The sequence below is a fragment of the Centropristis striata genome, chromosome 17 (genome assembly GCF_030273125.1).
Source record: "Centropristis striata isolate RG_2023a ecotype Rhode Island chromosome 17, C.striata_1.0, whole genome shotgun sequence".
Taxonomy (NCBI): domain Eukaryota; kingdom Metazoa; phylum Chordata; class Actinopteri; order Perciformes; family Serranidae; genus Centropristis; species Centropristis striata.
Window position 1 is genome coordinate 18,457,223 of NC_081533.1, and position 23,102 is coordinate 18,480,324.

General features: G+C 41.5%; 2 protein-coding genes and 1 pseudogene across 2 annotated transcripts; all 3 read right to left on the minus strand.

Annotated features, from left to right (window-relative positions):
• Nucleotides 1–413: 413 nt before the first annotated feature.
• On the minus strand, nucleotides 414–2,483 carry LOC131989206 (keratin-associated protein 4-9-like; the record flags this gene model as incomplete). The annotated part of the gene is made up of 4 exons (XM_059354405.1): nucleotides 414–454; nucleotides 1,143–1,383; nucleotides 1,587–2,062; nucleotides 2,138–2,483. Coding segments are annotated over 4 exons (1,104 nt in total), but the record flags the coding sequence as incomplete, so codon positions are not given.
• A 756-nt stretch (nucleotides 2,484–3,239) lies between these two features.
• Nucleotides 3,240–5,739, minus strand: LOC131989207 (keratin-associated protein 4-6-like; the record flags this gene model as incomplete). Its single annotated transcript, XM_059354406.1, has 2 exons — nucleotides 5,711–5,739; nucleotides 3,240–4,203 (listed from the first exon to the last, which is right to left on the minus strand). Coding segments are annotated over exons 1-2 (993 nt in total), but the record flags the coding sequence as incomplete, so codon positions are not given.
• A 6-nt stretch (nucleotides 5,740–5,745) lies between these two features.
• Nucleotides 5,746–19,542, minus strand: LOC131989208 (prestalk protein-like; annotated as a pseudogene).
• Nucleotides 19,543–23,102: the final 3,560 nt, after the last annotated feature.

Here is a 23,102-nt window from a genome sequence, read left to right on the forward strand (position 1 = left end):
GGTGCTGCGGTTGCAGGTGCTGCAGTAGTAGGTGCGGCTGTAGTTGGATCTGTAACTGGACTTGCTGTAAAAATATTTTTGGAATAAGAATAATTTGTATTATATCTATATTGTTTAAAACATACAAAAGTGTAAACTTTTTTTCAGTGTTTGTTACTATTATTGACTTGTGCAGCAACATAATTTTGTTACTGACCGACTTAAAAACCCAACAATAGCTGCATGTTATTCAAAATGTTTTAATAAAGTGAACTGTTGTGTTGACTTACCTACTACTGTGGCTGACGCAGGAACGAAGCTTACGTTGAAGCTACCGCTTGAATTGGTGACAGCATCAACTAAGGTTTCAACAACGGCTGCATTTGTTGGGAGGTCATTCACAGGAGTAGTTCCCTTGAAGATAACGTCCATCTCTACTTCAGCAGGAGAAGTTTCTTTTGATAGACGTCGGGCTCTGTATCATGCAAAGAAATTGATAAATCATGATATTAGGTGAGTTTCTTGCCATGTGTTACACATGAAAATTTCAACATTAAAAGACACAAATTTGAAATATAGATTAAAAAAATCAGAGAACCACTGTTAGCAAAAATTGTCTTACCTGAACGCCTTCACCTTGCAGCGTAGAAAATGTAGAGGATGTTTCTTCCTGTATATTTTCGCACACTGCAGAAATAAATGACATTGAAAATCCTTAAGTAGGTTTTAAGCATGCATTTTTCTTGAAATAATATTAAAGGTTATAATAATAAATATTCAAATAATGAATTTTCCTCTTCACACATTTGTCTTGAAGCCAAAACATTCTGTGCAGTCAAACACTATCAAAGTCAGTGAAAAATGTATAATTTGAAAATGTACTCACCACACCTTCCACTCGTTCTGCAAGATTTTTGTATTCACTGCTGCTGGGGTCACTGAGGGCATCTGTGTAAGGTTCTTCTGTTACAACTTTCAAAGTATATTCATGTTCAGGGGCCAAATTGGTTGCAGCAGTTGTTGCAGTTGTTGGTGCTGCTGTTGTAGGTGCAGCAGTTGCAGGTGCTGCTGTTGTCGGTGCAGCAGTTGTAGCCCCAGCAGTTGTTGGTGCAGTAGTTGTTTCTGCTGCAGTTGTGGGTGCTGACATAGTGGGTGCAGCAGACGTTGCTGCTGCGGTCGTAGGTCCGACAGGTGTAAGTGCAGCCGTTGTAGCTGCTGCAGTTGTTGCTGCTGCTGTCGTGGGTGCCGCAGTTGTTTCTGCTGCGGCCGTTGGTGCAGCAGTTGTAGGTGCTGCAGTTGTTGGTGCTGAGGTCGTGGGTGCGGCAGTTGTTGGTGCAGCAGTTGTAGGTGCTGCAGTTGTTGCTGGTGCAGTTGTGGGTGCAGTCGTAGGTGCTTCAGTTGTGGCTGTGGCAGTCGTGGGTGCAGCAGTCGTAGGTGCAGCAGTTGTAGGTGCAGCCGTTGTAGCTGCTGCAGTTGTCGCTGCTGCAGTTGTGGGTGCTGACGTCGTGGGTGCGGCAGTCGTGGGCGCAGCAGTTGTTGGTGCAGCAGTTGTTGCTGGTGCAGTTGTGGGTGCTGCAGTTGTAGGTGCAGCAGTTGTGGGTGCTGACGTCGTGGGTGCGGCAGTCGTGGGCGCAGCAGTTGTTGGTGCAGCAGTTGTTGGTGCAGCAGTTGTTGCTGGTGCAGTTGTGTGTGCTGCAGTTGTAGGTGCAGCAGTTGTTGCTGCTGCAGTTGTGGGTGCTGCAGTCGTAGGTGCAGCAGTTGTTGCTGCTGCACTTGTGGGTGTGGCAGTTGTGGGTGCAGCATTTGTTGGTGCAGCAGTTGTAGGTGCTGCAGTTGTTGCTGGTGCAGTTGTGGGTGCTGCAGTCGTAGGTGCAGCAGTTGTTGCTGCTGCACTTGTGGGTGTGGCAGTCGTGGGTGCAGCAGTCGTAGGTGCAGCAGTTGTAAGTGCAGCCATTGTAGCTGCTGCAGTTGTCGCTGCTGCAGTTGTGGGTGCTGACGTCATGGGTGCGGCAGTCGTGGGTGCGGCAGTCGTGGGCGCAGCAGTTGTTGGTGCAGCAGTTGTTGCTGGTGCAGTTGTGGGTGCTGCACTTGTAGCCCCAGCAGTTGTAGCCCCAGCAGTTGTAGCAGCAGCAGTTGAAGCAGCAGCAGTTGTAGCCCCAGCAGTTGTAGCCGCAGCAGTTGTAGGTGCTGCAGTTGTTGCTGCTACGGTCGTGGGTGCGGCAGTCGTTGGTGTAGCAGTTGTAGGTGCTGCAGTTGTTGCTGGTGCAGTTGTGGGTGCTGCAGTCGTAGGTGCAGCAGTTGTTGCTGCTGCACTTGTGGGTGTGGCAGTCGTGGGTGCAGCAGTCGTAGGTGCAGCAGTTGTAAGTGCAGCCATTGTAGCTGCTGCAGTTGTCGCTGCTGCAGTTGTGGGTGCTGACGTCGTGGGTGCGGCAGTCGTGGGCGCAGCAGTTGTTGGTGCAGCAGTTGTTGCTGGTGCAGTTGTGGGTGCTGCACTTGTAGCCCCAGCAGTTGTAGCCCCAGCAGTTGTAGCAGCAGCAGTTGAAGCAGCAACAGTTGTAGCCCCAGCAGTTGTAGCCGCAGCAGTTGTTGCAGCTGCACTTGTAGCAGCAGCACTTGTAGCCCCAGCAGTTGTAGCCCCAGCACTTGTAGCAGCAGCAGTTGTAGCAGCAGCAGTTGTAGCCCCAGCAGTTGTAGCAGCTGCAGTTGTAGCAGCTGCAGTTGTAGCCCCAGCAGTTGTAGCCGCAGCAGTTGTAGCAGCTGCAGTTGTAGCCCCAGCAGTTGTAGCCCCAGCAGTTGTAGCAGCTGCAGTTGTAGCCCCAGCAGTTGTAGCAGCAGCAGTTGTAGCAGCTGCAGTTGTAGCAGCAGCACTTGTATCCCCAGCAGTTGTAGCCCCAGCAGTTGTAGCAGCAGCAGTTGTAGCCCCAGCAGTTGTAGCCCCAGCAGTTGTAGCCGCAGCAGTTGTAGCAGTAGCAGTTGTAGCAGCAGCAGTTGTAGCCCCAGCAGTTGTAGCAGCTGCAGTTGTAGCCGCAGCAGTTGTAGCCCCAGCAGTTGTAGCCCCAGCAGTTGTAGCAGCAGCAGTTGTAGCAGCTGCAGTTGTAGCCCCAGCAGTTGTAGCCCCAGCAGTTGTAGCAGCAGCAGTTGTAGCAGCAGCAGTTGTAGCCCCAGCAGTTGTAGCCGCAGCAGTTGTAGCCCCAGCAGATGTAGCAGCTGCAGTTGAAGCCCCAGCAGTTGTAGCCGCAGCAGTTGTAGCAGCAGCAGTTGTAGCAGCAGCAGTTGTAGGTGCAGCAGTTGTAAGTGCTGCAGTTGTAGGTGCTGCAGTAGTGGGTGCAGCTGTTGTTGCTGCGGTTGTGGGTGCGGCAGTCGTAGGTGCTGCAGTTGTTGCTGCTGCTGTCGTTGGTGCAGCAGTTGTAGGCGCTGCAGTAGTGGGTGCTGCAGTAGTGGGTGCTGCAGTTGTTCGTGCAGCAGTTGTGGGTGCAGCAGTTGTAGGTGCTGCAGTAGTGGGTGCAGCTGTTGTTGCTGCGGTTGTGGGTGCGGCAGTTGTGGGTACAGCAGTTGTAGGTGCTGCAGTTGTAAGTACAGCAGTTGTAGGTGCTGCAGTTGTAGGAGCAGCAGTTGTAGGTACAGCAGTTGTAGGCGCTGCAGTTGTAGGTGCAGCAGTTGTAGGTACAGCAGTTGTAGGTGCTGCAGTATTGGGTGCAGCTGTTGTTGCTGCGGTTGTGGGTGCGGCAGTTGTAGGTGCTGCAGTTGTTGCTGCTGCTGTCGTTGGTGCAGCAGTTGTTGGTGCTGCTGTTGTGGGTGCGGCAGTTGTTGCCGCGGCAGTTGTAGGCGCTGCAGTAGTGGGTGCTGCAGTTGTTGGTGCAGCAGTTGTAGGTGCAGCACTTGTAGGTGCTACAGTAGTGGGTGCAGCTGTTGTTGCTGCGGTTGTGGGTGCGGCAGTTGTTGCTGTTGCAGTCGTGGGTGAGGCAGTTGTTGCTGCTGCAGTCGTGGGTGCGGCAGTTGTTGCTGCAGCAGTTGTAGGTGCAGCAGTAGTAGGTGCAGCTGTTGTTGCTGCGGTTGTGGGTGCTGCAGTAGTGGATGCTGCAGTTGTTGCTGCTGTGGTCGTGGGTGCGGCAGTTGTAGGTGAGGCAGTTGTAGGTGAGGCAGTTGTTGCTGCGGTCGTGGGTGCAACTGTTGTTCTTGCGGTTGTGGGTGCGGCAGTTGTTTGTGCAGCAGTTGTTGTTGTAGCTTAAAAGTACAAAGAATCAAGATTATTGAAAAAAAAGTTTTTGGTTTGTTTTTATTAATTTATTTTTATCTAAAGGTGATAGTGTCATATTTGTTTCTATGAGACAACAGTTATACCTTCGTTTAATGTTGCTTTTTCATACCCAACAATTGATTTTATCCTTTTTTGAATTGCAGTTGTTTTAGGACCAGTCAACTTACCTATGAGAAGCAGGAAAATTGATAGGATCCGTCTCACATCCATTTTGTCTTCCTTTGAATCTTTAAAATAAAAAAAAATCTAAGTCTCAATATACACAGAACAAAACACAATCACAAAAATAAACAGTCTCTGTCCACCTAATAATCTCTTTCCTTAAACACATAAATTACTTTTGAATCTATTGTAAAACACAACAAAGCCAAATAAAATACAGCAGTCACTATAATGGCTTTGAAGTTCATGAAACTTCAGAAAATGTATGGTGGTGCATGGAAAACTTTTTTCAAAAACTTTCTTACTTATTCTTGTAGGTAACATATTTTTAAGAAGGTGTATTTCTATACACAAGGCCCCCTTTCAGTCTGATAAACCCAATACAAATAATTTTAAAAAGCAACAAGAAAGTACATCATGTTCTTAGAATTCTCTGCTAAGACGATTTCCCTGCTGAACTAATTTAATTGACTCATGTTTTTTCTTCCAATAGTATATCTTCACTAGTGTTTTTACAAGTTCTTATTCTGGTTAGAGCTGATGGTCTGTACATGACCGTATGCTGTGCCTTACCAAGAAAAGTACTTGAACAGACAGATGTACTGAGTGAGGAGATTGCTCTTTATCCACCTGAACCTCTTAATACATGCAACTGTTCAAAGGCATCAGCCAGGCTGAAATATCAATGATCAAAGCCCTGAAGTACCAGATGCTTCAAGCTGATGCTGATCTCTGCTTCCATGATGGAGAAAAGAGAATAACTCTAAGTGACTATCACTTATTGTCATTTTATATATCTGACAATTTTGAATATACATGATTACATATACATATACATATACATGAATACATTCATACTAAATATTTCATAAAAACACAACAGAGGTTATTTTTGGAATATGTTATTACAATAAAAACAAAACTAAATAATTAAATAGACATATGCTTACACTGTCATAAACATATATAGTGTATAAATATATACTATATCCTTGAAGAAGTACTTACCCAAAATAATATGATACAAGATGAAGAGTGATAAATGTGCCGTCTCTCTCTACTTTAAATGTTTAAAAGTTTCTTGATGCCTTTTAATTCTGTCCAGTTCCTCTCAGTGATCTGTCAAACCTTTCATCTAAAGTGTCAGTTCACACGATTAAGGCCTTTATAGAGGAACAGAATAAAAAATATTGACGTGACGAAGTGATGATACATCATTGAGAAATTCTGCTCCACCTTAGGGATGAATAGATTTCCTGCTGTCTGTTTTTCAGTTGTTTGTCTCAGTTTAATGGCATACTCCCTTCTTACCTGTGAAACAGGTTGCAGAGGCATTCCATGTACGTTCACACTGAGGGAAGGTACACCAGTATGACAGTAAGTCAGGTCAGGCGAATAAATATAGATTTCTAGTGATGTGGTTATCTTGGGGAAGAAATGTAAGGTTATAAAAACAAAAATAACAAATTCAAAGAATAACAATTGTATATGACATTTGGAGTTTTCGGGGCAAATAAGAAAAACGTTTTCTTGTACTTATTTTGTAAAAAACGAAATATTTATATGGACACAAAGTAAAAGTTAAAAAATATTTTTCATATTCTTCTGAGTGTAAGTTCATGATGTTAATATGTTCCAGTTTATAATCACTATGTTTAATAAATGGTGAATGTCAACCTTTAGTTTTCCTTCAACCTCAAAATATTGTAAATGGAAAAAGCTTTTTTTTCTTTTTAAATTGCTGCATACTGTTGTTATCAAATCAAATCAAATCAAACTTTATTTATATAGCGCTTTTCATACATAAAAATGCAACACAAAGTGCTTTACAAAAAATAAGAAAAAACAAACAATAAATAATACAAATGACAAAACCCACCCCTCCCTCCCCCACATACACATCTGTAAGTATACATACACAAACATGCACACACGCATTTAGTCACGCACGCACACAAACACACTCAGACTCACACACAGCACATATTGATTGACAGTGTAGAGACATGGCAAGGCACCGAGGATCCAGATGAGGAAAAAGCAACCTGTGGGAGCCTCCACACTGAGAGGTGGCAGAGCCCACAGCCATAGAGGACGCCATCACAGAGACCACAAGGACCCGGGGAGACCGAGGCGGACTCCACACATGGTGAGAGCCGCCCAGCCCCCCGGGCCCAGGGAGTCCCCAAGACCACATCCCCACGGGCAGACCCAACACCCCCCCCCAGTGAGGAGGCCCCCATGAGGAAACACTGGAGCTAAAGACTAAAAGACTAAAAGACTAAAAGACAACAGGATAAAAACTAAAAGACTAAAAGACATCAGGATAAAAACTAAAAGACAACAGGACAGGATAAAAACTAAAAGACTAGAAGACAACAGGATAAAAAACTAAAAGACTAAAAGACAACAAAAAGACAACAGGACAAGATAAAAACTAAAAGACTAAAAGACAACAGGATAGAAAATAAAAGATAAAAACTAAAATACAACGGGAATAAATAAATAAATAAATAGTAAAATAATCAGTTAAAAGCTAGACCAAACAGGTGGGTCTTGAGCCTCCTTTTAAAAACATCAACAGTCTCTGCGGTCCTGATGTCCTCTGGCAGGCTGTTCCATAGGCGCGGGCCATAATGGCTGAATGCAGCCTCCCCGTAGGTTTTAGTTTTTACTCTTGGAATAATTAAAAGGCCAGTGCCAGAGGACCTCAGGACCCGCGAGGGTTGATATGATAAAAGCATATCAGATAGATAAGATGGCCCAAGACCGTTAAGACATTTAAAAACTAGTAAAAGAACCTTAAAATCAATCCTGAAACACACGGGGAGCCAATGCAGTGATTTTAAAACCGGTGTAATGTGCTCCCGCCCTCTGGTCCTCGTCAGCACGCGTGCGGCTGAGTTTTGTAATAATTGTAGGTTGTGGATGCTGTTTTTGGGAAGACCAGAGAGCAGGGCATTACAATAGTCTAAACGACAGGAGATAAAAGCATGCATCAGCACCTCCGTGTTGGCCTGAGAGAGAAACGGGCGGACTCTGGCTATGTTCTTAAGATGGTAAAAACCTATCTTTGTTGTATTTTTAATATGAGGAATAAAACTTAGCTCAGAGTCAAAAATGACGCCCAGGTTCTTTACACATTGTGAGGTTTTAAAATCTCGTAGTTTCTCTCTCTTGCCTTCAGGACCGATGACTAAAACCTCTGTTTTGTCCTGGTTGAGCTGTAGGAAGTTCACTGCCATCCATGACTTGATATCTAAAATACAGTTTAAAAGGGAATCAATTGGCTCAGTGTCATCAGGAGACACGGCGATGTACAGTTGTGTGTCATCAGCGTAGCTGTGGAAGCTGATGCCGTGTCTCCTGATGACGTCCCCAAGGGGAAGCATATACAGATTAAAAAGAATTGGACCTAAAATTGACCCTTGGGGAACCCCACACTTGATTTCATGTGTTCTGGAGGAGCATGTATCCATACTTACAAAGAAACTTCGATCTGAGAGATAAGAACTGAACCAGTTAAAAACAGTACCAGAGAGGCCGACCAGGGTTCGGAGTCTGTTTAATAAAATGTGATGGTCTACTGTATCAAAGGCGGCGCTGAGATCCAGTAGAACCAAGACTGTTAATTTCTGTGAATCTAAATAACACCTGAAGTCATTTAAAATCTTTAAAAGAGCTGTCTCGGTACTGTGGTTCATTCTAAAACCAGATTGATATTTCTCTAAAATGTTGTTTCTATTTAAAAAATAATTTAACTGGTTAAAAACCAGTTTTTCTAAAATTTTACTTAAAAACGATAAGTTGGATACAGGCCGGTAGTTATTTAAAATGTTGGAGTCTAAATTACTCTTCTTCAGAAGGGGCTTCACCACTGCCGTTTTGTAGGCAGCGGGGAAGACACCCGTCTGAAGAGAGCAATTTACAACATTTAAAATCTGTTCCTCAAAGAAAGCATAAAATGATTTTAAGAGCGATGTGGGAATAGGATCTAGTTGGCAGGTTGTTGGGTTTGCTTGGGAGAAAACTCGACCAAGTGTCCTTGCATCAACCAGGGCAAAACTCTCCAGTGTTTCCTCAGATAAGAGCGATGGTTCAGGTGTGTAAAAAGTTACATTCTGGGATAAAAGACTGGATCTGATACCATCGATCTTACTTCTGAAGTGGTCTGCAAAGTCCTCGCAGAGGACCTCTGATGGTGTCATGTGAGCTTTATTAAAACTAGTGTTGGTTAAAAGATCGAAGGTGGAGAAAAGAAACCTGGGGTTGTTTTTATTGTCTGTGATGAGTTTCGAGAAATGGGAAATTCTTGCTTGTTTGACTGCGTTATTGTAGGTTTTGAGTTGTTCACGTAGTATTTCATAATGGACTGTTAATTTAGTTTTTCTCCACCTTCTCTCTGCACTCCTGCAATTTCTTTTTAGTTTTTTGACGTTAGCGGTTCTCCAGGGTGGTACAGGTTTTGTTCTTACAGTTTTAGTTAAAAGTGGAGCCACTAAGTCCAGTGTTGATTTTAGTTTGGAATTAAAATTGTCAACAATAAAATCACAGGGTGCAGGTAAAACCTCAGCAGGGGTGCTCTGTAAAATCTCGATAAAATTTGCAGCCACTTCAGAAGTCAGGTAACGTTTCCTCACTGTTCTCACCGGGGCCTCCTGAAGGTTAAAACTGGCGATGTTAAAATACACACAGTAGTGGTCAGACACAGCCAGGTCCACAACAGAGGACACACCAGCGGACAGGCCGTAGGTTATGACCAGGTCCAGGGTGTGTCCTCTGTTGTGAGTTGGCTGTGCGACGTGCTGTTTAAAATCTAGGCAGCTTAAAAGGTTTAAAAATTCTCTGGACATTGTGTCCGAGATGTTGTCAACATGTAGATTAAAATCACCAGCTATTAAAACTCTGTTATAAGTTGTGTGGATGATTGATAAAAATTCAGAAAATTCACTGATAAAAGACGAAGAATATTGGGGTGGTCTGTAAACTGTGATGCAGATAATTGGAGGGCTGCTAAAAACAAAGGCGTGGTATTCAAATGATATGTAACTGTTAAAAGAAACCTCTTTTGAGTTCAGCGTTTCCCTTAAAAGTGACGCAGTACCGCCTCCCCTCCTAACCCCCCTTGTGGAAAATAAAAAATTAAAATTAGGTGGGCAGGCCTCAGTGAGAACAGCTGGTGCATCGGTGCCAAGCCATGTCTCTGTCAGAAGAAAAAATGTCCAGGTTATGATCTGTAATTAAGTCATTTATGATGTAGGTTTTATTGGAGAGAGAGCGCACATTCAGCACGGCCAGATTGATGTTCGTGCCGAATGTGCGCTCACAAGGTGTGGTGATGGGGACCTGCAGGAGGCAGGTCAAGTTGCTCAGAGTGTTATTGAGAGGGCCTGAGCGCCTGTTTGTTATCCTGACTGGAATGGGTAGGGGAGAAATAACAGGGAGTTTGGGCAGAGCAGTAGTAAGCCCGCCTCGCCACACGGGGGAGCCAGCTCTGTATGGGCTAGCTCCCCCGTGTGGGGAGGTTGGGGAGGGGGAGGGGGAGGCTTTCCTGTGGTGACCTGCGCTGACCAGGTGCGGATGATTTGGTGATGATAGTCAGTGCGAGGGAAAGGTATGAATACAAATAAACCGCAGGTACATAATATTATCTATAAAAAAATTGATAATAGCGAAGAAGTTACTTATCTTAAAAAAATAATTCCTTACACTATTTAAAAAAAATATATATTAATTGCATTCAAATGGCCCAGATCGACCTGACAGTGATGTACTGCATACGGTATTCAAAATAAGGTGTTAACAAGGGTACATGAAACATGCATAAATGGAAATATTATTACATGCAAAAAGTATGAATCATATTACCCATACCCCTTATTAATGACCAGATTCCTGACAATATCTGATATATATGACTTCAGGATATCTCTGAGTACATGCATACTAAAAGAAGACGTTTCTTTAAGGAAAATCCTCCAATTGATACAGTAAAAAAATGCTTTTTTGTATGTCTTAAACTGAAATATGTCAGTCATTGTCAGAACTATGGAGCAATGTGTTTTTATAGCACCCTGAGCATTTGGTCACTTGAATTTAACTTTGTAATATCTCTAAATTGATAACGTACAAAGGCTTGACTTTGTGTCTGAATGAAGTCAAAGAATCTCCTTGCACGGCAGCTGGATTCTAGTAATATCACCAATTCATGCGGAAATTGAAGACTTACGAGATTGCTTGTTTTTATCTAAAAAGGTTAGTCAGAGATGTCATTGTCACAAATAATTATGTTATTTTTATTCAGCAACCCCAAAATTCCAAGAATCAAGATAATGTGGTATTTTCATTCTAATGTATAAGGGCCACTTCGTTTGATACTTCTTGTAAATATAATCCTTTTAATCTTATTTCTATATATGTATTTTATACAAACGTTAACACCCTATTCAGAAAAGCTTTCACTAAACATTAAATTCATATTCACAAAAAAAAAGACCTTTTGTTATCTCGATATAACACTGCTTGTTTTCTTAAGACAACAAGTTAATTATTTTGTGGTCTGGAAATAATGAAAAAAGACAAAGAATTGGAAACATGGCCATTCTCAGCTTCTGTACCTGGCAGAAGGATACTGTGCCTATAATCACCTGTCGTGAAGCTTTTTCAGTGCAACAGCACTACTTTATATTTATGAATAGACTTTTGTGCTTTTAGCTTGTTGAACTACAAATCGATATTGTGTTGTATGAATGGATTGCAAAGAGTGTTTTTCTTGTGAACATGGTGAACAAAATGTTTTACAGTGGTGCAACTAGACTGGCAGTTGGAAAGGGCAGAAAAAGAAAAACGTACCTCTGTTCTTCAATTTAAGCTTTTTCGTCAGCATCATGAATAAGCAGTGACTATCTATCCTGCTATTCTATTTCAAAGTTAAAAATAGGATGCATAGCTCTTAGTTTCAGTGACGTCTTAAACTACGTAATCTAATGCTATGACGTTCTGTATTGCTCCTCCCAGAGATAACCTGTCAATCAAACTGTTGTAATGGTTCTGTGACTTACGTATGAATTTGTGGCAGTTTAGTTTTGACAACAACAATGATAAAGCTCAAAACTTGTATAAACAACAACCTAAGGGTTGCAGATGCATTAGGTATTTTATTGTTATTGTATGTTGTGTATTGCTTTTCACTTCTATCTGATCAGCCTTGCCAATAATGTAAAAACATCACTACTAGTAAAATTAAAAATAGACGGCGGCTTTTTTTAGGAACATAAAAATACAAGTCTTAGGTATTGTATTGTCTTACTTTTTTATTTGGAAATATTATTGAACAGAAAAAAAGATATAAAAGAAACAACAAAATACAAGAGACTTCTAATGAACTACTAATACAATTAAACATGTTTGTAGCAAATGAAGGGAGTATTGTTGTTTTATTGTTGATTCAGACAATAAAAAGTGTTATGGACCACACACTTCTTGTCTAGCTTTAACAAGTCTTGTTAAAGATTAAAGATTCAAGAGTTCCTTTGAGAAAAAGAAGAAGAGAGATTTCCTATTTTTATTATTTTTTCCTGCTTTACCACTTCAAGTAAACCTCAGCATGTTGAGTTAAAGATATTTACACATACTATATCCTCTATGATGAATTCTGCTTCTGGACTTATTTGAAATGGTTAATGTTGCCTCTGAAAATGAGTTGTCCATTTAAAATCATGTGACAAGCCATGAATCTTTACTCGTAGTTTGGTGTGATGGCTCCCACTGTTGATGATTTTAAGTGTACTCTGGTACGCATTGTTCTCCTCCTCATTAACAGAAACAATAGATACACCAGGGATATAGACAGAAGGTTAACAAAAAGTTAGTTACAATTTTCAATCAATTTATATAATCCCCTTTTTACACAAAAACATTTGGTTTACATCTTGTTGTTTTGGTGCCATATTATAAAAGTTCAACACAAAGGTTTGGAGTTGGTCTATTGGTGGAATTTCACCATGAATAAAACTACTCAACCAAGAAAATACAATCTTTGTCCATCCTGTTGCTTTTAAGTAAAATTTCCACATAATGTAGTTTGAATAATTCTTTCATATAAAATGTTCAGTATTTGTGCGTTTGTAAATATATACACTTGTTTTAGCCTGCATTTATTTTAGGATGATTTTATCATTTATTTACACCAACTATCATATTTGAGACTGTTTTATTATTTTAAATTAAAATAATCAAAATCCACATTTTATTTAGTCTTCCGACAACACATGAGCGGGTCCCCACTATTTCCTTAATCTTGTAAAGGGTCCTTGGTTAAAAAACAATGTGACCTGTGATTTAATTAAAGCTCTTGACATTAAACGTCCCCTGATATGTTTCCTTTACCCACCAAAATTTCAAAACATCACACAAGAGACAATTTTAATGACTGATTTTGTATTCTGATCATTGTAAAGTTTCTCACAGAAAATGTACAAGCTGCAGGAAATCTCACAGAATACAGCTATGCATGAAGAAATAAATATACTTTGTATAAATAGGAAAATATCTGAGTTCGGATAAATGGTTAAGGATTATAAGAAAAAGATAAATAAGAAAAGCATCTTTACTTTACATATATTATAAATTATGCATACCATGACCTGCATGTGTTCCTTCATTTAAGTTAAGACACTCATGTTCTGTTATCGCTTTTCCCTGTGATGCCACACGATGGTATAAAGGGATAAAAGTGAAACATTTGACAATCTGACATACATTTGAACATTACAGCAAGGTTAAGATCATTTTAAGTTCAAAGTAAGTCATCATTTTAAATATTGTCGTCTTTTACAAAAAGACAAAAATTCCAGTGTGAATTCTGCATTCTCAATCTGCATGTCTTAAGTCTTAATGCTGTATTTGGCCTATTATTCTAGCAATGACTCAATGGACTAGGTGCCTAAACTTGAGTCTGATAATTGGAAGCTGTACAAGATTTAAGTGTATGAGTGAATCTGACTACATAGTCCTTGTTCTATGTCCGTGATGGCAGTGATGTACCAAACAGTCATGCAACTTTTGAAAATTTTGAATCAAGTAGCACTTAGTATTGCTTACATATGCCATTCACGATGATGTTGCTGGTTTCAATGTCGAAACCAATGACAGATGAAGCTGCGTTAATCAAAACACTTGCAATCTGAGTGTTATTAGGAGCAGATGGGTTTTGAAACTGTATGTCGATCGTGTTATAGACCGATCCATTACTGCAGAAGAAAAAATATATATATTTGAAAATACATCAGCAATATGCCACTATTATTAAGGAGTAACATAATGAATCTTAATAAAGTACCTGAATGCCACCACTTCCAAGGAGACGAAGGAGGAAGGGAATGCCTTTTGGAAAACTGGTGTCAGCTGCAGAAACAGGAAATAAATAACATTTAATGACTAACAATTAATCAAAAATGTCTCTGTGTATTTTTCTTTTGTTTTCTGTACTCTCTGTGGTGAAGAAAACAAATGTATGCAATTAAGGAGACAACAGACATGAATAAATTGATGGGCACAAGTACAGGTTTTTAAAAGAATAGATGATCATTTTTTCAATCCCTGCCAGGCATTAACCTGGAGCAGGATCATGTGTTGTACCCATCAGCTTAATATTTTTGTGTATGTTTATGACTGTATCCTCAAGGACTTCCTATGATTGCATGATTCAATTTTTAAAATCTTATCATCTCTGTGATGAAATGATTCAGTGGGTGTACCAATAGATTTTATCCTAAGTGTGAGACTCACCTCTTTCTTTATCATTTCAGCTCGATTTTTATAAGCTGTAGATGATGGGACCAGCAAATCACTTGTGAATGTGCTTTGAAGAGATCTGAAAGTCACCCTGATTGTAGTGAGTGCTACAGTTGGAGGTTTAGCAGTTGCAGGTTTAGCAGTTGCAGGTTTAGCAGTTGTAGGTTTAGCAGTTGCAGGTTTAGCAGTTGCAGGTTTAGCAGTTGTAGGTGCTGCGGTTGCAGGTGCTGCGGTTGCAGGTGCAGCTGTGGTTGGATTTGTGACTGGACTTGCCGTAAAAATATTTTTGGAAAGAGAATTATTTGCATTATATCTATATTGCTTAAAACATACAAAAGTGTAAACTTTTTTTCAGTGTTTGTTTCTATTATTGTCTTGTGCAGCAACATAATTTTGTTACTGACCGACTTAAAAACAATAGCTGCATGTTATTCCAAATGTTTTAATAAAGTGAACTGTTGTGTTGACTCACTTACTGTGGCTGACGCTGGAACGAAGCTTACGTTGAAGCTACCGCTTGAATTGGTGACAGCATCAACTAAGGTTTCAACAACGGCTGCATTTGTTGGGAGGTCATTCACAGGAGTAGTTCCCTTGAAGATAACGTCCATCTCTACTTCAGCAGGAGAAGTTTCTTTTGATAGACTTCGGGCTCTGTATCATGCAAAGAAATTGATAAATCATGATATTAGGTGAGTTTCTTGCCATGTGTTACACATGAAAATTTCAACATTAAAAGACACAAATTTGAAATATAGATTAAAAAAATCAGAGAACCACTGTTAGCAAAAATTGTCTTACCTGAACGCCTTCACCGTGCAGCGTAGAAAGTGTAGAGGATGTTTCTTCCTGTATATTTTCGCACACTGCAGAAATAAATGATATTGAAAATCCTTAAGTAGGTTTTAAGCATGCATTTTTCTTAAAATAATATTAAAGGTTATAATAATAAATATTCAAATAATGAATTTTCCTCTTCACACATTTGTCTTGAAGCCAAAACATTCTGTGCAGTCAAACACTATCAAAGTCAGTGAAAAATGTATAATTTGAAAATGTACTCACCACACCTTCCACTCGTTCTGCAAGATTTTTGTATTCACTGCTGCTGGGGTCACTGAGGGCATCTGTGTAAGGTTTTTCTGTTACAACTTTCAAAGTATATTCATGTTCAGGGGCCAAATTGGTTGCAGCAGTTGTTGCAGTTGTTGGTGTTGCTGTTGTAGGTGCAGCAGTTGCAGGTGCTGCTGTTGTAGGTGCAGCAGTTGTAGCCCCAGCAGTTGTTGGTGCAGCAGTTGTTGCTACTGCAGTTGTGGGTGCTGCGGTCGTAGGTCCGACAGTTGTAAGTGTAGCCGTTGCAGCTGCTGCAGTTGTTGCTGCTGCCGTCGTGGGTGCGGCAGTTGTTGGTGCAGCAGATGTAGGTGCAGCAGTTGTTACTGCTGCAGTCGTGGGTGCAGCGGTTGTTGGTGCAGCAGTTGTAGGTGCAGCAGTTGTTGCTGCCGCAGTTGTGGGTGCTGACGTCGTGGATGCAGCAGTTGTTTCTGCTGCGGCCGTTGGTGCTGCAGTTGTTGGTGCAGCAGTTGTAGGTGCTGCAGTTGTCGCTGGTGCAGTTGTTGCTGCTATGGTCGTGGGTGCGGCAGTTGTTGGTGCAGTAGTTGTAGGTGCTGCAGTTGTTACTGGTTCAGTTGTGGGTGCTGCACTCGTAGGTGCGGCAGTTGTTGCTGCTGCAGTTGTGAGTGCTGACGTCGTTGGTGCGGCAGTTGTAGGCGCGGCAGTTGTGGGTGCAGCAGTTGTTTGTGCAGCAGTTGTAGGTGCAGTAGTTGTTGGTGCAGCAGTTGTTGGTGCAGCAGTTGTAGGTGCAGCAGTTGTTGCTGCCACAGTTGTGGGTGCTTATGTCATGGGTGTAACAGTTGTTTCTGCTGTGGCCGTTGGTGCTGCAGTTGTCACCGGTGCAGTTGTTGGTGCTGAGGTCGTGGGTGCGGCAGTTGTTGGTGCAGCAGTTGTAGGTGCTGCAGTTGTTGCTGGTGCAGTTGTGGGTGCAGTCGTAGGTGCTTCAGTTGTGGGTGTGGCAGTCGTGGGTGCAGCAGTCGTAGGTGCAGCAGTTGTAGGTGCAGCCATTGTAGCTGCTGCAGTTGTCGCTGCTGCAGTTGTGGGTGCTGACGTCGTGGGTGCGGCAGTCGTGGGCGCAGCAGTTGTTGGTGCAGCAGTTGTTGCTGGTGCAGTTGTGGGTGCTGCAGTCGTAGGTCCAGCAGTTGTTGCTGCTGCAGTTGTGGGTGCTTCAGTTGTGGGTGCAGCAGTTGTTGGTGCAGCAGTTGTTGCTGCTGCACTTGTGGGTGTGGCAGTCGTGGGTGCAGCAGTCGTAGGTGCAGCAGTTGTAAGTGCAGCCGTTGTAGCTGCTGCAGTTGTCGCTGCTGCAGTTGTGGGTGCTGACGTCGTGGGTGGAGCAGTCGTGGGCGCAGCAGTTGTTGGTGCAGCAGTTGTTGCTGGTGCAGTTGTGGGTGCTGCACTCGTAGCTCCAGCAGTTGTTGCTGCTGCAGTTGTGGGTGCAGCAGTTGTTGGTGCAGCAGTTGTAGGTGATGCAGTTATTGCTGGTGAAGTTGTGGGTGCTGCAGTCGTAGGTGCAGCAGTTGTTGCTGCTGCAGTTGTGGGTGCTTCAGTTGTGGCTGTGGCAGTCATGGGTGCAGCAGTCGTAGGTGCAGCCGTTGTAGCTGCTGCAGTTGTTGCTGGTGCAGTTGTGGGTGCTGCAGTCATAAGTGTGGCAGTTGTTGCTGCTGCAGTTGTGAGTGCTGATGTCTTGGGTCCGGCAGTCGTGGGTTCAGCAGTTGTTGGTGCAGCAGTTGTTGCTGCTGCAGTTGTGGGTGCTGCGGTCGTGGGTGCGAAAGTCGTAGGTCCAGCAGTTGTTGCTGCTGCAGTTGTGGGTGCTTCAGTTGTGGGTGCAGCAGTTGTTGGTGCAGCAGTTGTTGCTGCTGCACTTGTGGGTGTGGCAGTCGTGGGTGCAGCAGTCGTAGGTGCAGCAGTTGTAAGTGCAGCCGTTGTAGCTGCTGCAGTTGTCGCTGCTGCAGTTGTGGGTGCTGACGTCGTGGGTGGAGCAGTCGTGGGCGCAGCAGTTGTTGGTGCAGCAGTTGTTGCTGGTGCAGTTGTGGGTGCTGCACTCGTAGCTCCAGCAGTTGTTGCTGCTGCAGTTGTGGGTGCAGCAGTTGTTGGTGCAGCAGTTGTAGCTGCTGCAGTTGTTGCTGGTGCAGTTGTGGGTGCTGCAGTTGTAGGTGCTGCAGTTGTTGCTGGTGCAGTTGTGGATGCAGCAGTCGTAGGTGCAGCCGTTGTGGCTGCTACAGTTGTAGCTGCTGCAGTTGTTGCTGGTGCAGTTGTGGGTGCTGCAGTTGTAAGTCCGGCAGTTGTTGCTGCTGCAGGTGTGAGTGCTGATGTCGTGGTTGCTGCAGTTGTTGGTGCAGCAGTTGTAGGTGCAGCAGTTGTAGGTGCAGCAGTTGTTTCTGCTGCGGTCGTTGTTGCTGCAGTTGTTGCTGGTGCAGTTGTGGCAGCTGCAGTTGTAGGTGCAGCAGTTGTAGGTGCAGCAGTTGTTGCTGCTGCAGTCGTGGGTGCAGCGGTTGTTGGTGCAGCAGTTGTAGGTGCTGCAATTGTCGCCGGTGCAGTTGTTGCTGCTACGGTCGTGGGTGCGGCAGTTGTTGGTGCAGCAGTTGTAGGTGCTGCAGTTGTTGCTGGTTCAGTTGTGGGTGCTGCACTCGTAGGTGCGGCAGGTGTTGCTGCTGCAGTTGTGAGTGCTGACGTCGTTGATGCGGCAGTTGTAGGCGCGGCAGTTGTGGGTCCAGCAGTTGTTTGTGCAGCAGTTGTAGGTGCAGCAGTTGTTTGTGCTGCAGTCGTAGGTGCAGCAGTTGTTGCTGCTGCAGTTGTGGGTGCTTCAGTTGTGGGTGTGGCAGTCGTGGGTGTGGCAGTCGTGGGTGCAGCAGTCGTAGGTGCAGCCGTTGTAGCTGCTGCAGTTGTTGCTGGTGCAGTTGTGGGTGCTGCAGTCATAAGTGTGGCAGTTGTTGCTGCTGCAGTTGTGAGTGCTGATGTCGTGGGTCCGGCAGTCGTGGGTTCAGCAGTTGTTGGTGCAGCAGTTGTCGCTGCTGCAGTTGTGGGTGCTGCGGTCGTGGGTGCGACAGTTGTTGGTGCATCAGTTGTAGGTGCAGCAGTTGTTGCTGGTGCAGTTGTGGGTTCTGCAGTTGTAGGTGCTGCAGTTGTAGGTGCTGCAGTTGTTGCTGTTGCAGTTGTGGATGCAGCAGTCGTAGGTGCAGCCGTTGTGGCTGCTGCAGTTGTAGCTTCTGCAGTTGTTGCTGGTGCAGTTGTGGGTGCTGCAGACGTACGTCCAGCAGTTGTTGCTGCTGCAGGTGTGAGTTCTGATGTGGTGGTTGCTGCAGTTGTTGGTGCAGCAGTTGTAGGTGCAGCAGTTGTTTCTGCTGCGGTCGTTGTTGCTGCAGTTGTTGGTGCAGCAGTTGTAAGTGCTGCAGTTTTTGCTGGTGCAGTTGTGGGTGCTGCAGTTGTAGGTGCAGCAGTTGTGGGTGTGGCAGTCGTGGGTGCAGCAGTTGTAGGTGCAGCCGTTGTAGCTGCAGTTGTTGCTGGTGCATACTAACTAATGTCCCCCCTCTCTCTACTTTTAATGTTTAAAACTGTCTTGATGCCTTTTAATTCTGTCCAGTTCCTCTCAGTGATCTGTCAAACCTTTCATCTAAAGTGTCAGTTCACACGATTAAGGCCTTTATAGAGGAACAGAATAAAAAATATTGACGTGACTAAGTGATGATACATCATTGGGAAATTCTGCTCCACCTTAGGGATGAAAAAAAAATAAAAATAAAAAAAAAAATAGGACAGCTCCCACCCTGGCTCCGCCCTGTTCGACCTGCTACCCTCAGGGAGGCGCTACAGGTGTATTAAGGCCAGAACAAACAGACTCAAGAACAGCTTCTTTCCCAAGGCCATAATCACCCTTAACTGCAGTATGAACTGATCTTCCCTCTTGTGCAATACCTCCAAACAAGTGCAATATCTCACATGTATATGGACCATATTTATTTTTCACTGCTGAAATTCAAAGTGTGCACCTTATGTCTGTTTGTATATTATTTGTATATTATTATTATTATTATTTCTGAGACATTGTCTCTCGCACTGACTTGGTGGTGTTTATTAATTTCATTGTATCCTGGTACAGTGACAATAAAAGTGATCCTGATTCTGATTCTGATTCTGATTCTGGATGAATAGATTTCCTGCTGTCTGTTTTTCAGTTGTTTGTCTCTGTTTAATGGCATACTCCCTTCTTACCTGTGAAACAGGTTGCAGAGGCATTCCATGTACGTTCACACTGAGGGAAGGTACACCAGTATGCCAGCAAGTCAGGTCAGGCGAATAAATATAGATTTCTAGTGACGTGGTTATCTTGGGGAAGAAATGTAAGGTTATAAAAACAAAAATAACAAATTCAAAGAATAACAATTGTATATGACATTTGGAGTTTTCGGGGCAAATAAGAAAAACGTTTTCTTGTACTTATTTTGTAAAAAACGAAATATTTATATGGACACAAAGTAAAAGTTAAAAGATATTTTTCATATTCTTCTGAGTGTAAGTTCATGATGTTAATATGTTCCAGTTTATAATCACTATGTTTAATAAATGGTGAATGTCAACCTTTAGTTTTCCTTCAACCTCAAAATACTGTAAATGGAAAAAGCTTTTTTTTCTTTTTAAATTGCTGCATACTGTTGTTATGAATACAAATAAACCGCAGGTACATAATATTATCTATAAAAAAATTGATAATAGCGAAGAAGTTACTTATCTTAAAAAAATAATTCCTTACACTATTTAAAAAAAATAAAATATTAATTGCATTGAAATGGCCCAGATCAACCTGACAGTGATGTACTGCATACGGTATTCAAAATAAGGTGTTAACAAGGGTACATGAAACATGCATAAATGGAAATATTATTACATGCAAAAAGTATGAATCATATTACCCATACCCCTTATTAATGACCAGATTCCTGACAATATCTGATATATATGACTTCAGGATATCTCTGACTACATGCATACTAAAAGAAGACGTTTCTTTAAGGAAAATCCTCCAGTTGATACAGTAAAAAAATGCTTTTTTGTGTGTCTTAAACTGAAATATGTCAGTCATTGTCAGAACTATGGAGCAATGTGTTTTTATAGCACCCTGAGCATTTGGTCACTTGAGTTTAACTTTGTAATATCTCTAAATTGATAACGTACAAAGGCTTGACTTTGTGTCTGAATGTAGTCAAAGAATCTCCTTGCACGGCAGCTGGATTCTAGTAATATCACCAATTCATGCGGAAATTGAAGACTTACGAGATTGCTTGTTTTTATCTAAAAAGGTTAGTCAGAGATGTCATTGTCACAAATAATTATGTTGTTTTTTTTCAGCAACCCCAAAATTCCAAGAATCAAGATAATGTGGTATTTTCATTCTAATGTATAGGGGCCACTTTGTTTGATACTTCTTGTAAATATAATACTTTTAATCTTATTTCTATATATGTATTTTATACAAACGTTAACACCCTATTCAGAAAAGCTTTCGCGAAACATTAAATTCATATTCACAAAAAAAAGACCTTTTGTTATCTCAATATAACACTGCTTGTTTTCTTAAGACAAAAAGTTAATTATTTTGTGGTCTGGAAATAATGAAAAAAGACAAAGAATTGGAAACATGGCCATTCTCAGCTTCTGTACCTGGCAGAAGGATACTGTGCCTATAATCACCTGTCGTGAAGCTTTTTCAGTGCAACAGCACTACTTTATATTTATGAATGGACTTTTGTGCTTTTAGCTTGTTGAACTACAAATCGATATTGTGTTGTATGAATGGATTGCAAAGAGTGTTTTTCTTGTGAACATGGTGAACAAAATGTTTTACAGTGGTGCAACTAGACTGGCAGTTGGAAAGGGCAGAAAAAGAAAAACGTACCTCTGTTCTTCAATTTAAGCTTTTTCGTCAGCATCATGAATAAGCAGTGACTATCTATCCTGCTATTCTATTTCAAAGTTAAAAATAGGATGCATAGCTCTTAGTTTCAGTGACGTCTTAAACTACGTAATCTAATGCTATGACGTTCTGTATTGCTCCTCCCAGAGATAACCTGTCAATCAAACTGTTGTTATGGTTCTGTGACTTACGTATGAATTTGTGGCAGTTTAGTTTTGACAACAACAATGATAAAGCTCAAAACTTGTATAAACAACAACCTAAGGGTTGCAGATGCATTAGGTATTTTGTTGTAATTGTATGTTGTGTATTGCTTTTCACTTCTATCTGATCAGCCTTGCCAATAATGTAAAAGCATCACTACTAGTAAAATTAAAAATAGACGGTGGCTTTTTTTAGGAACATAAAAATAGAAGTCTTAGGTATCGTATTGTCTTACTTTTTTATTTGGAAATATGATTGAACACAAAAAAAGATATAAAAGAAACAACAAAATATAAGAGACTACTAATGAACTACTAATACAATTAAACATGTTTGTAGCAAATGAAGGGAGTATTGTTGTTTTATTGTTGATTCAGACAATAAAAAGTGTTATGGACCACACACTTTATCTAAGTCTTGTTAAAGATTAAAGATTCAAGAGTTCCTTTGAGAAAAAGAAGAAGAGAGATTTCCTATTTTTATTATTTTTCCTGCTTTACTACTTCAAGTAAACCTCAGCATGTTGAGTTAAAGATATTTACACATACTATATCCTCTATGATGAATTCTGCTTCTGGACTTATTTGAATGGTTAATGTTGCCTCTGAAAATGAGTTGTCCATTTAAAATCATGTGACAAGCCATGAATCTTTACTCGTAGTTTGGTGTGATGGCTCCCCCTGTTGATGATTTTAAGTGTACTCTGGTACACATTTTTCTCGTCCTCATTAACAGAAACAATATATACACCAGGGATATAGACAGAAGGTTAACAAAAAGTTAGTTACAATTTTCAATCAATTTATATAATCCCCTTTTTCCACAAAAACATTTGGTTTACATCATGTTGTTTTGGTGCCATATTATAAAAGTTCAACACAAAGGTTTGGAGTTGGTCTATTGGTGGAATTTCACCATGAATAAAACCACTCAACCAAGAAAATACAATCTTTGTCCATCCTGTTGCTTTTAAGTAAAATTTCCACATAATGTAGTTTGAATAATTCTTTCATATAAAATGTTCAGTATTTGTGCGTTTGTAAATATATACACTTGTTTTAGCCTGCATTTATTTTAGGATGATTTTATCATTTATTTACACCAACTATTATATTTGAGACTGTTTTATTATTTTAAATTAAAATAATCAAAATCCACATTTTATTTAGTCTTCCGACAACACATGAGCGGGTCCCCACTATTTCCTTAATCTTGTAAAGGGTCCTTGGTTAAAAAACAATGTGACCTGTGATTTAATTAAAGCTCTTGACATTAAATGTCCCCTGATATGTTTCCTTTACCCACCAAAATTTCAAAACATCACACAAGAGACAATTTTAATGAGTGATTTTGTATTCTGATCATTGTAAAGTTTCTCACAGAAAATGTACAAGCTGCAGGAAATCTCACAGAATACAGCTATGCATGAAGAAATAAATATACTTTGTATAAATAGGAAAATATCTGAGTTCGGATAAATGGTTAAGGATTATAAGAAAAAGATAAATAAGAAAAGCATCTTTACTTTACATATATTATAAATTATGCATACCATGACCTGCATGTGTTCCTTCATTTAAGTTAAGACACTCATGTTCTGTTATCGCTTTTCCCTGTGATGCCACACGATGGTATAAAGTGAAAAAAGTGAAACATTTGACAATCTGACATACATTTGAACATTAC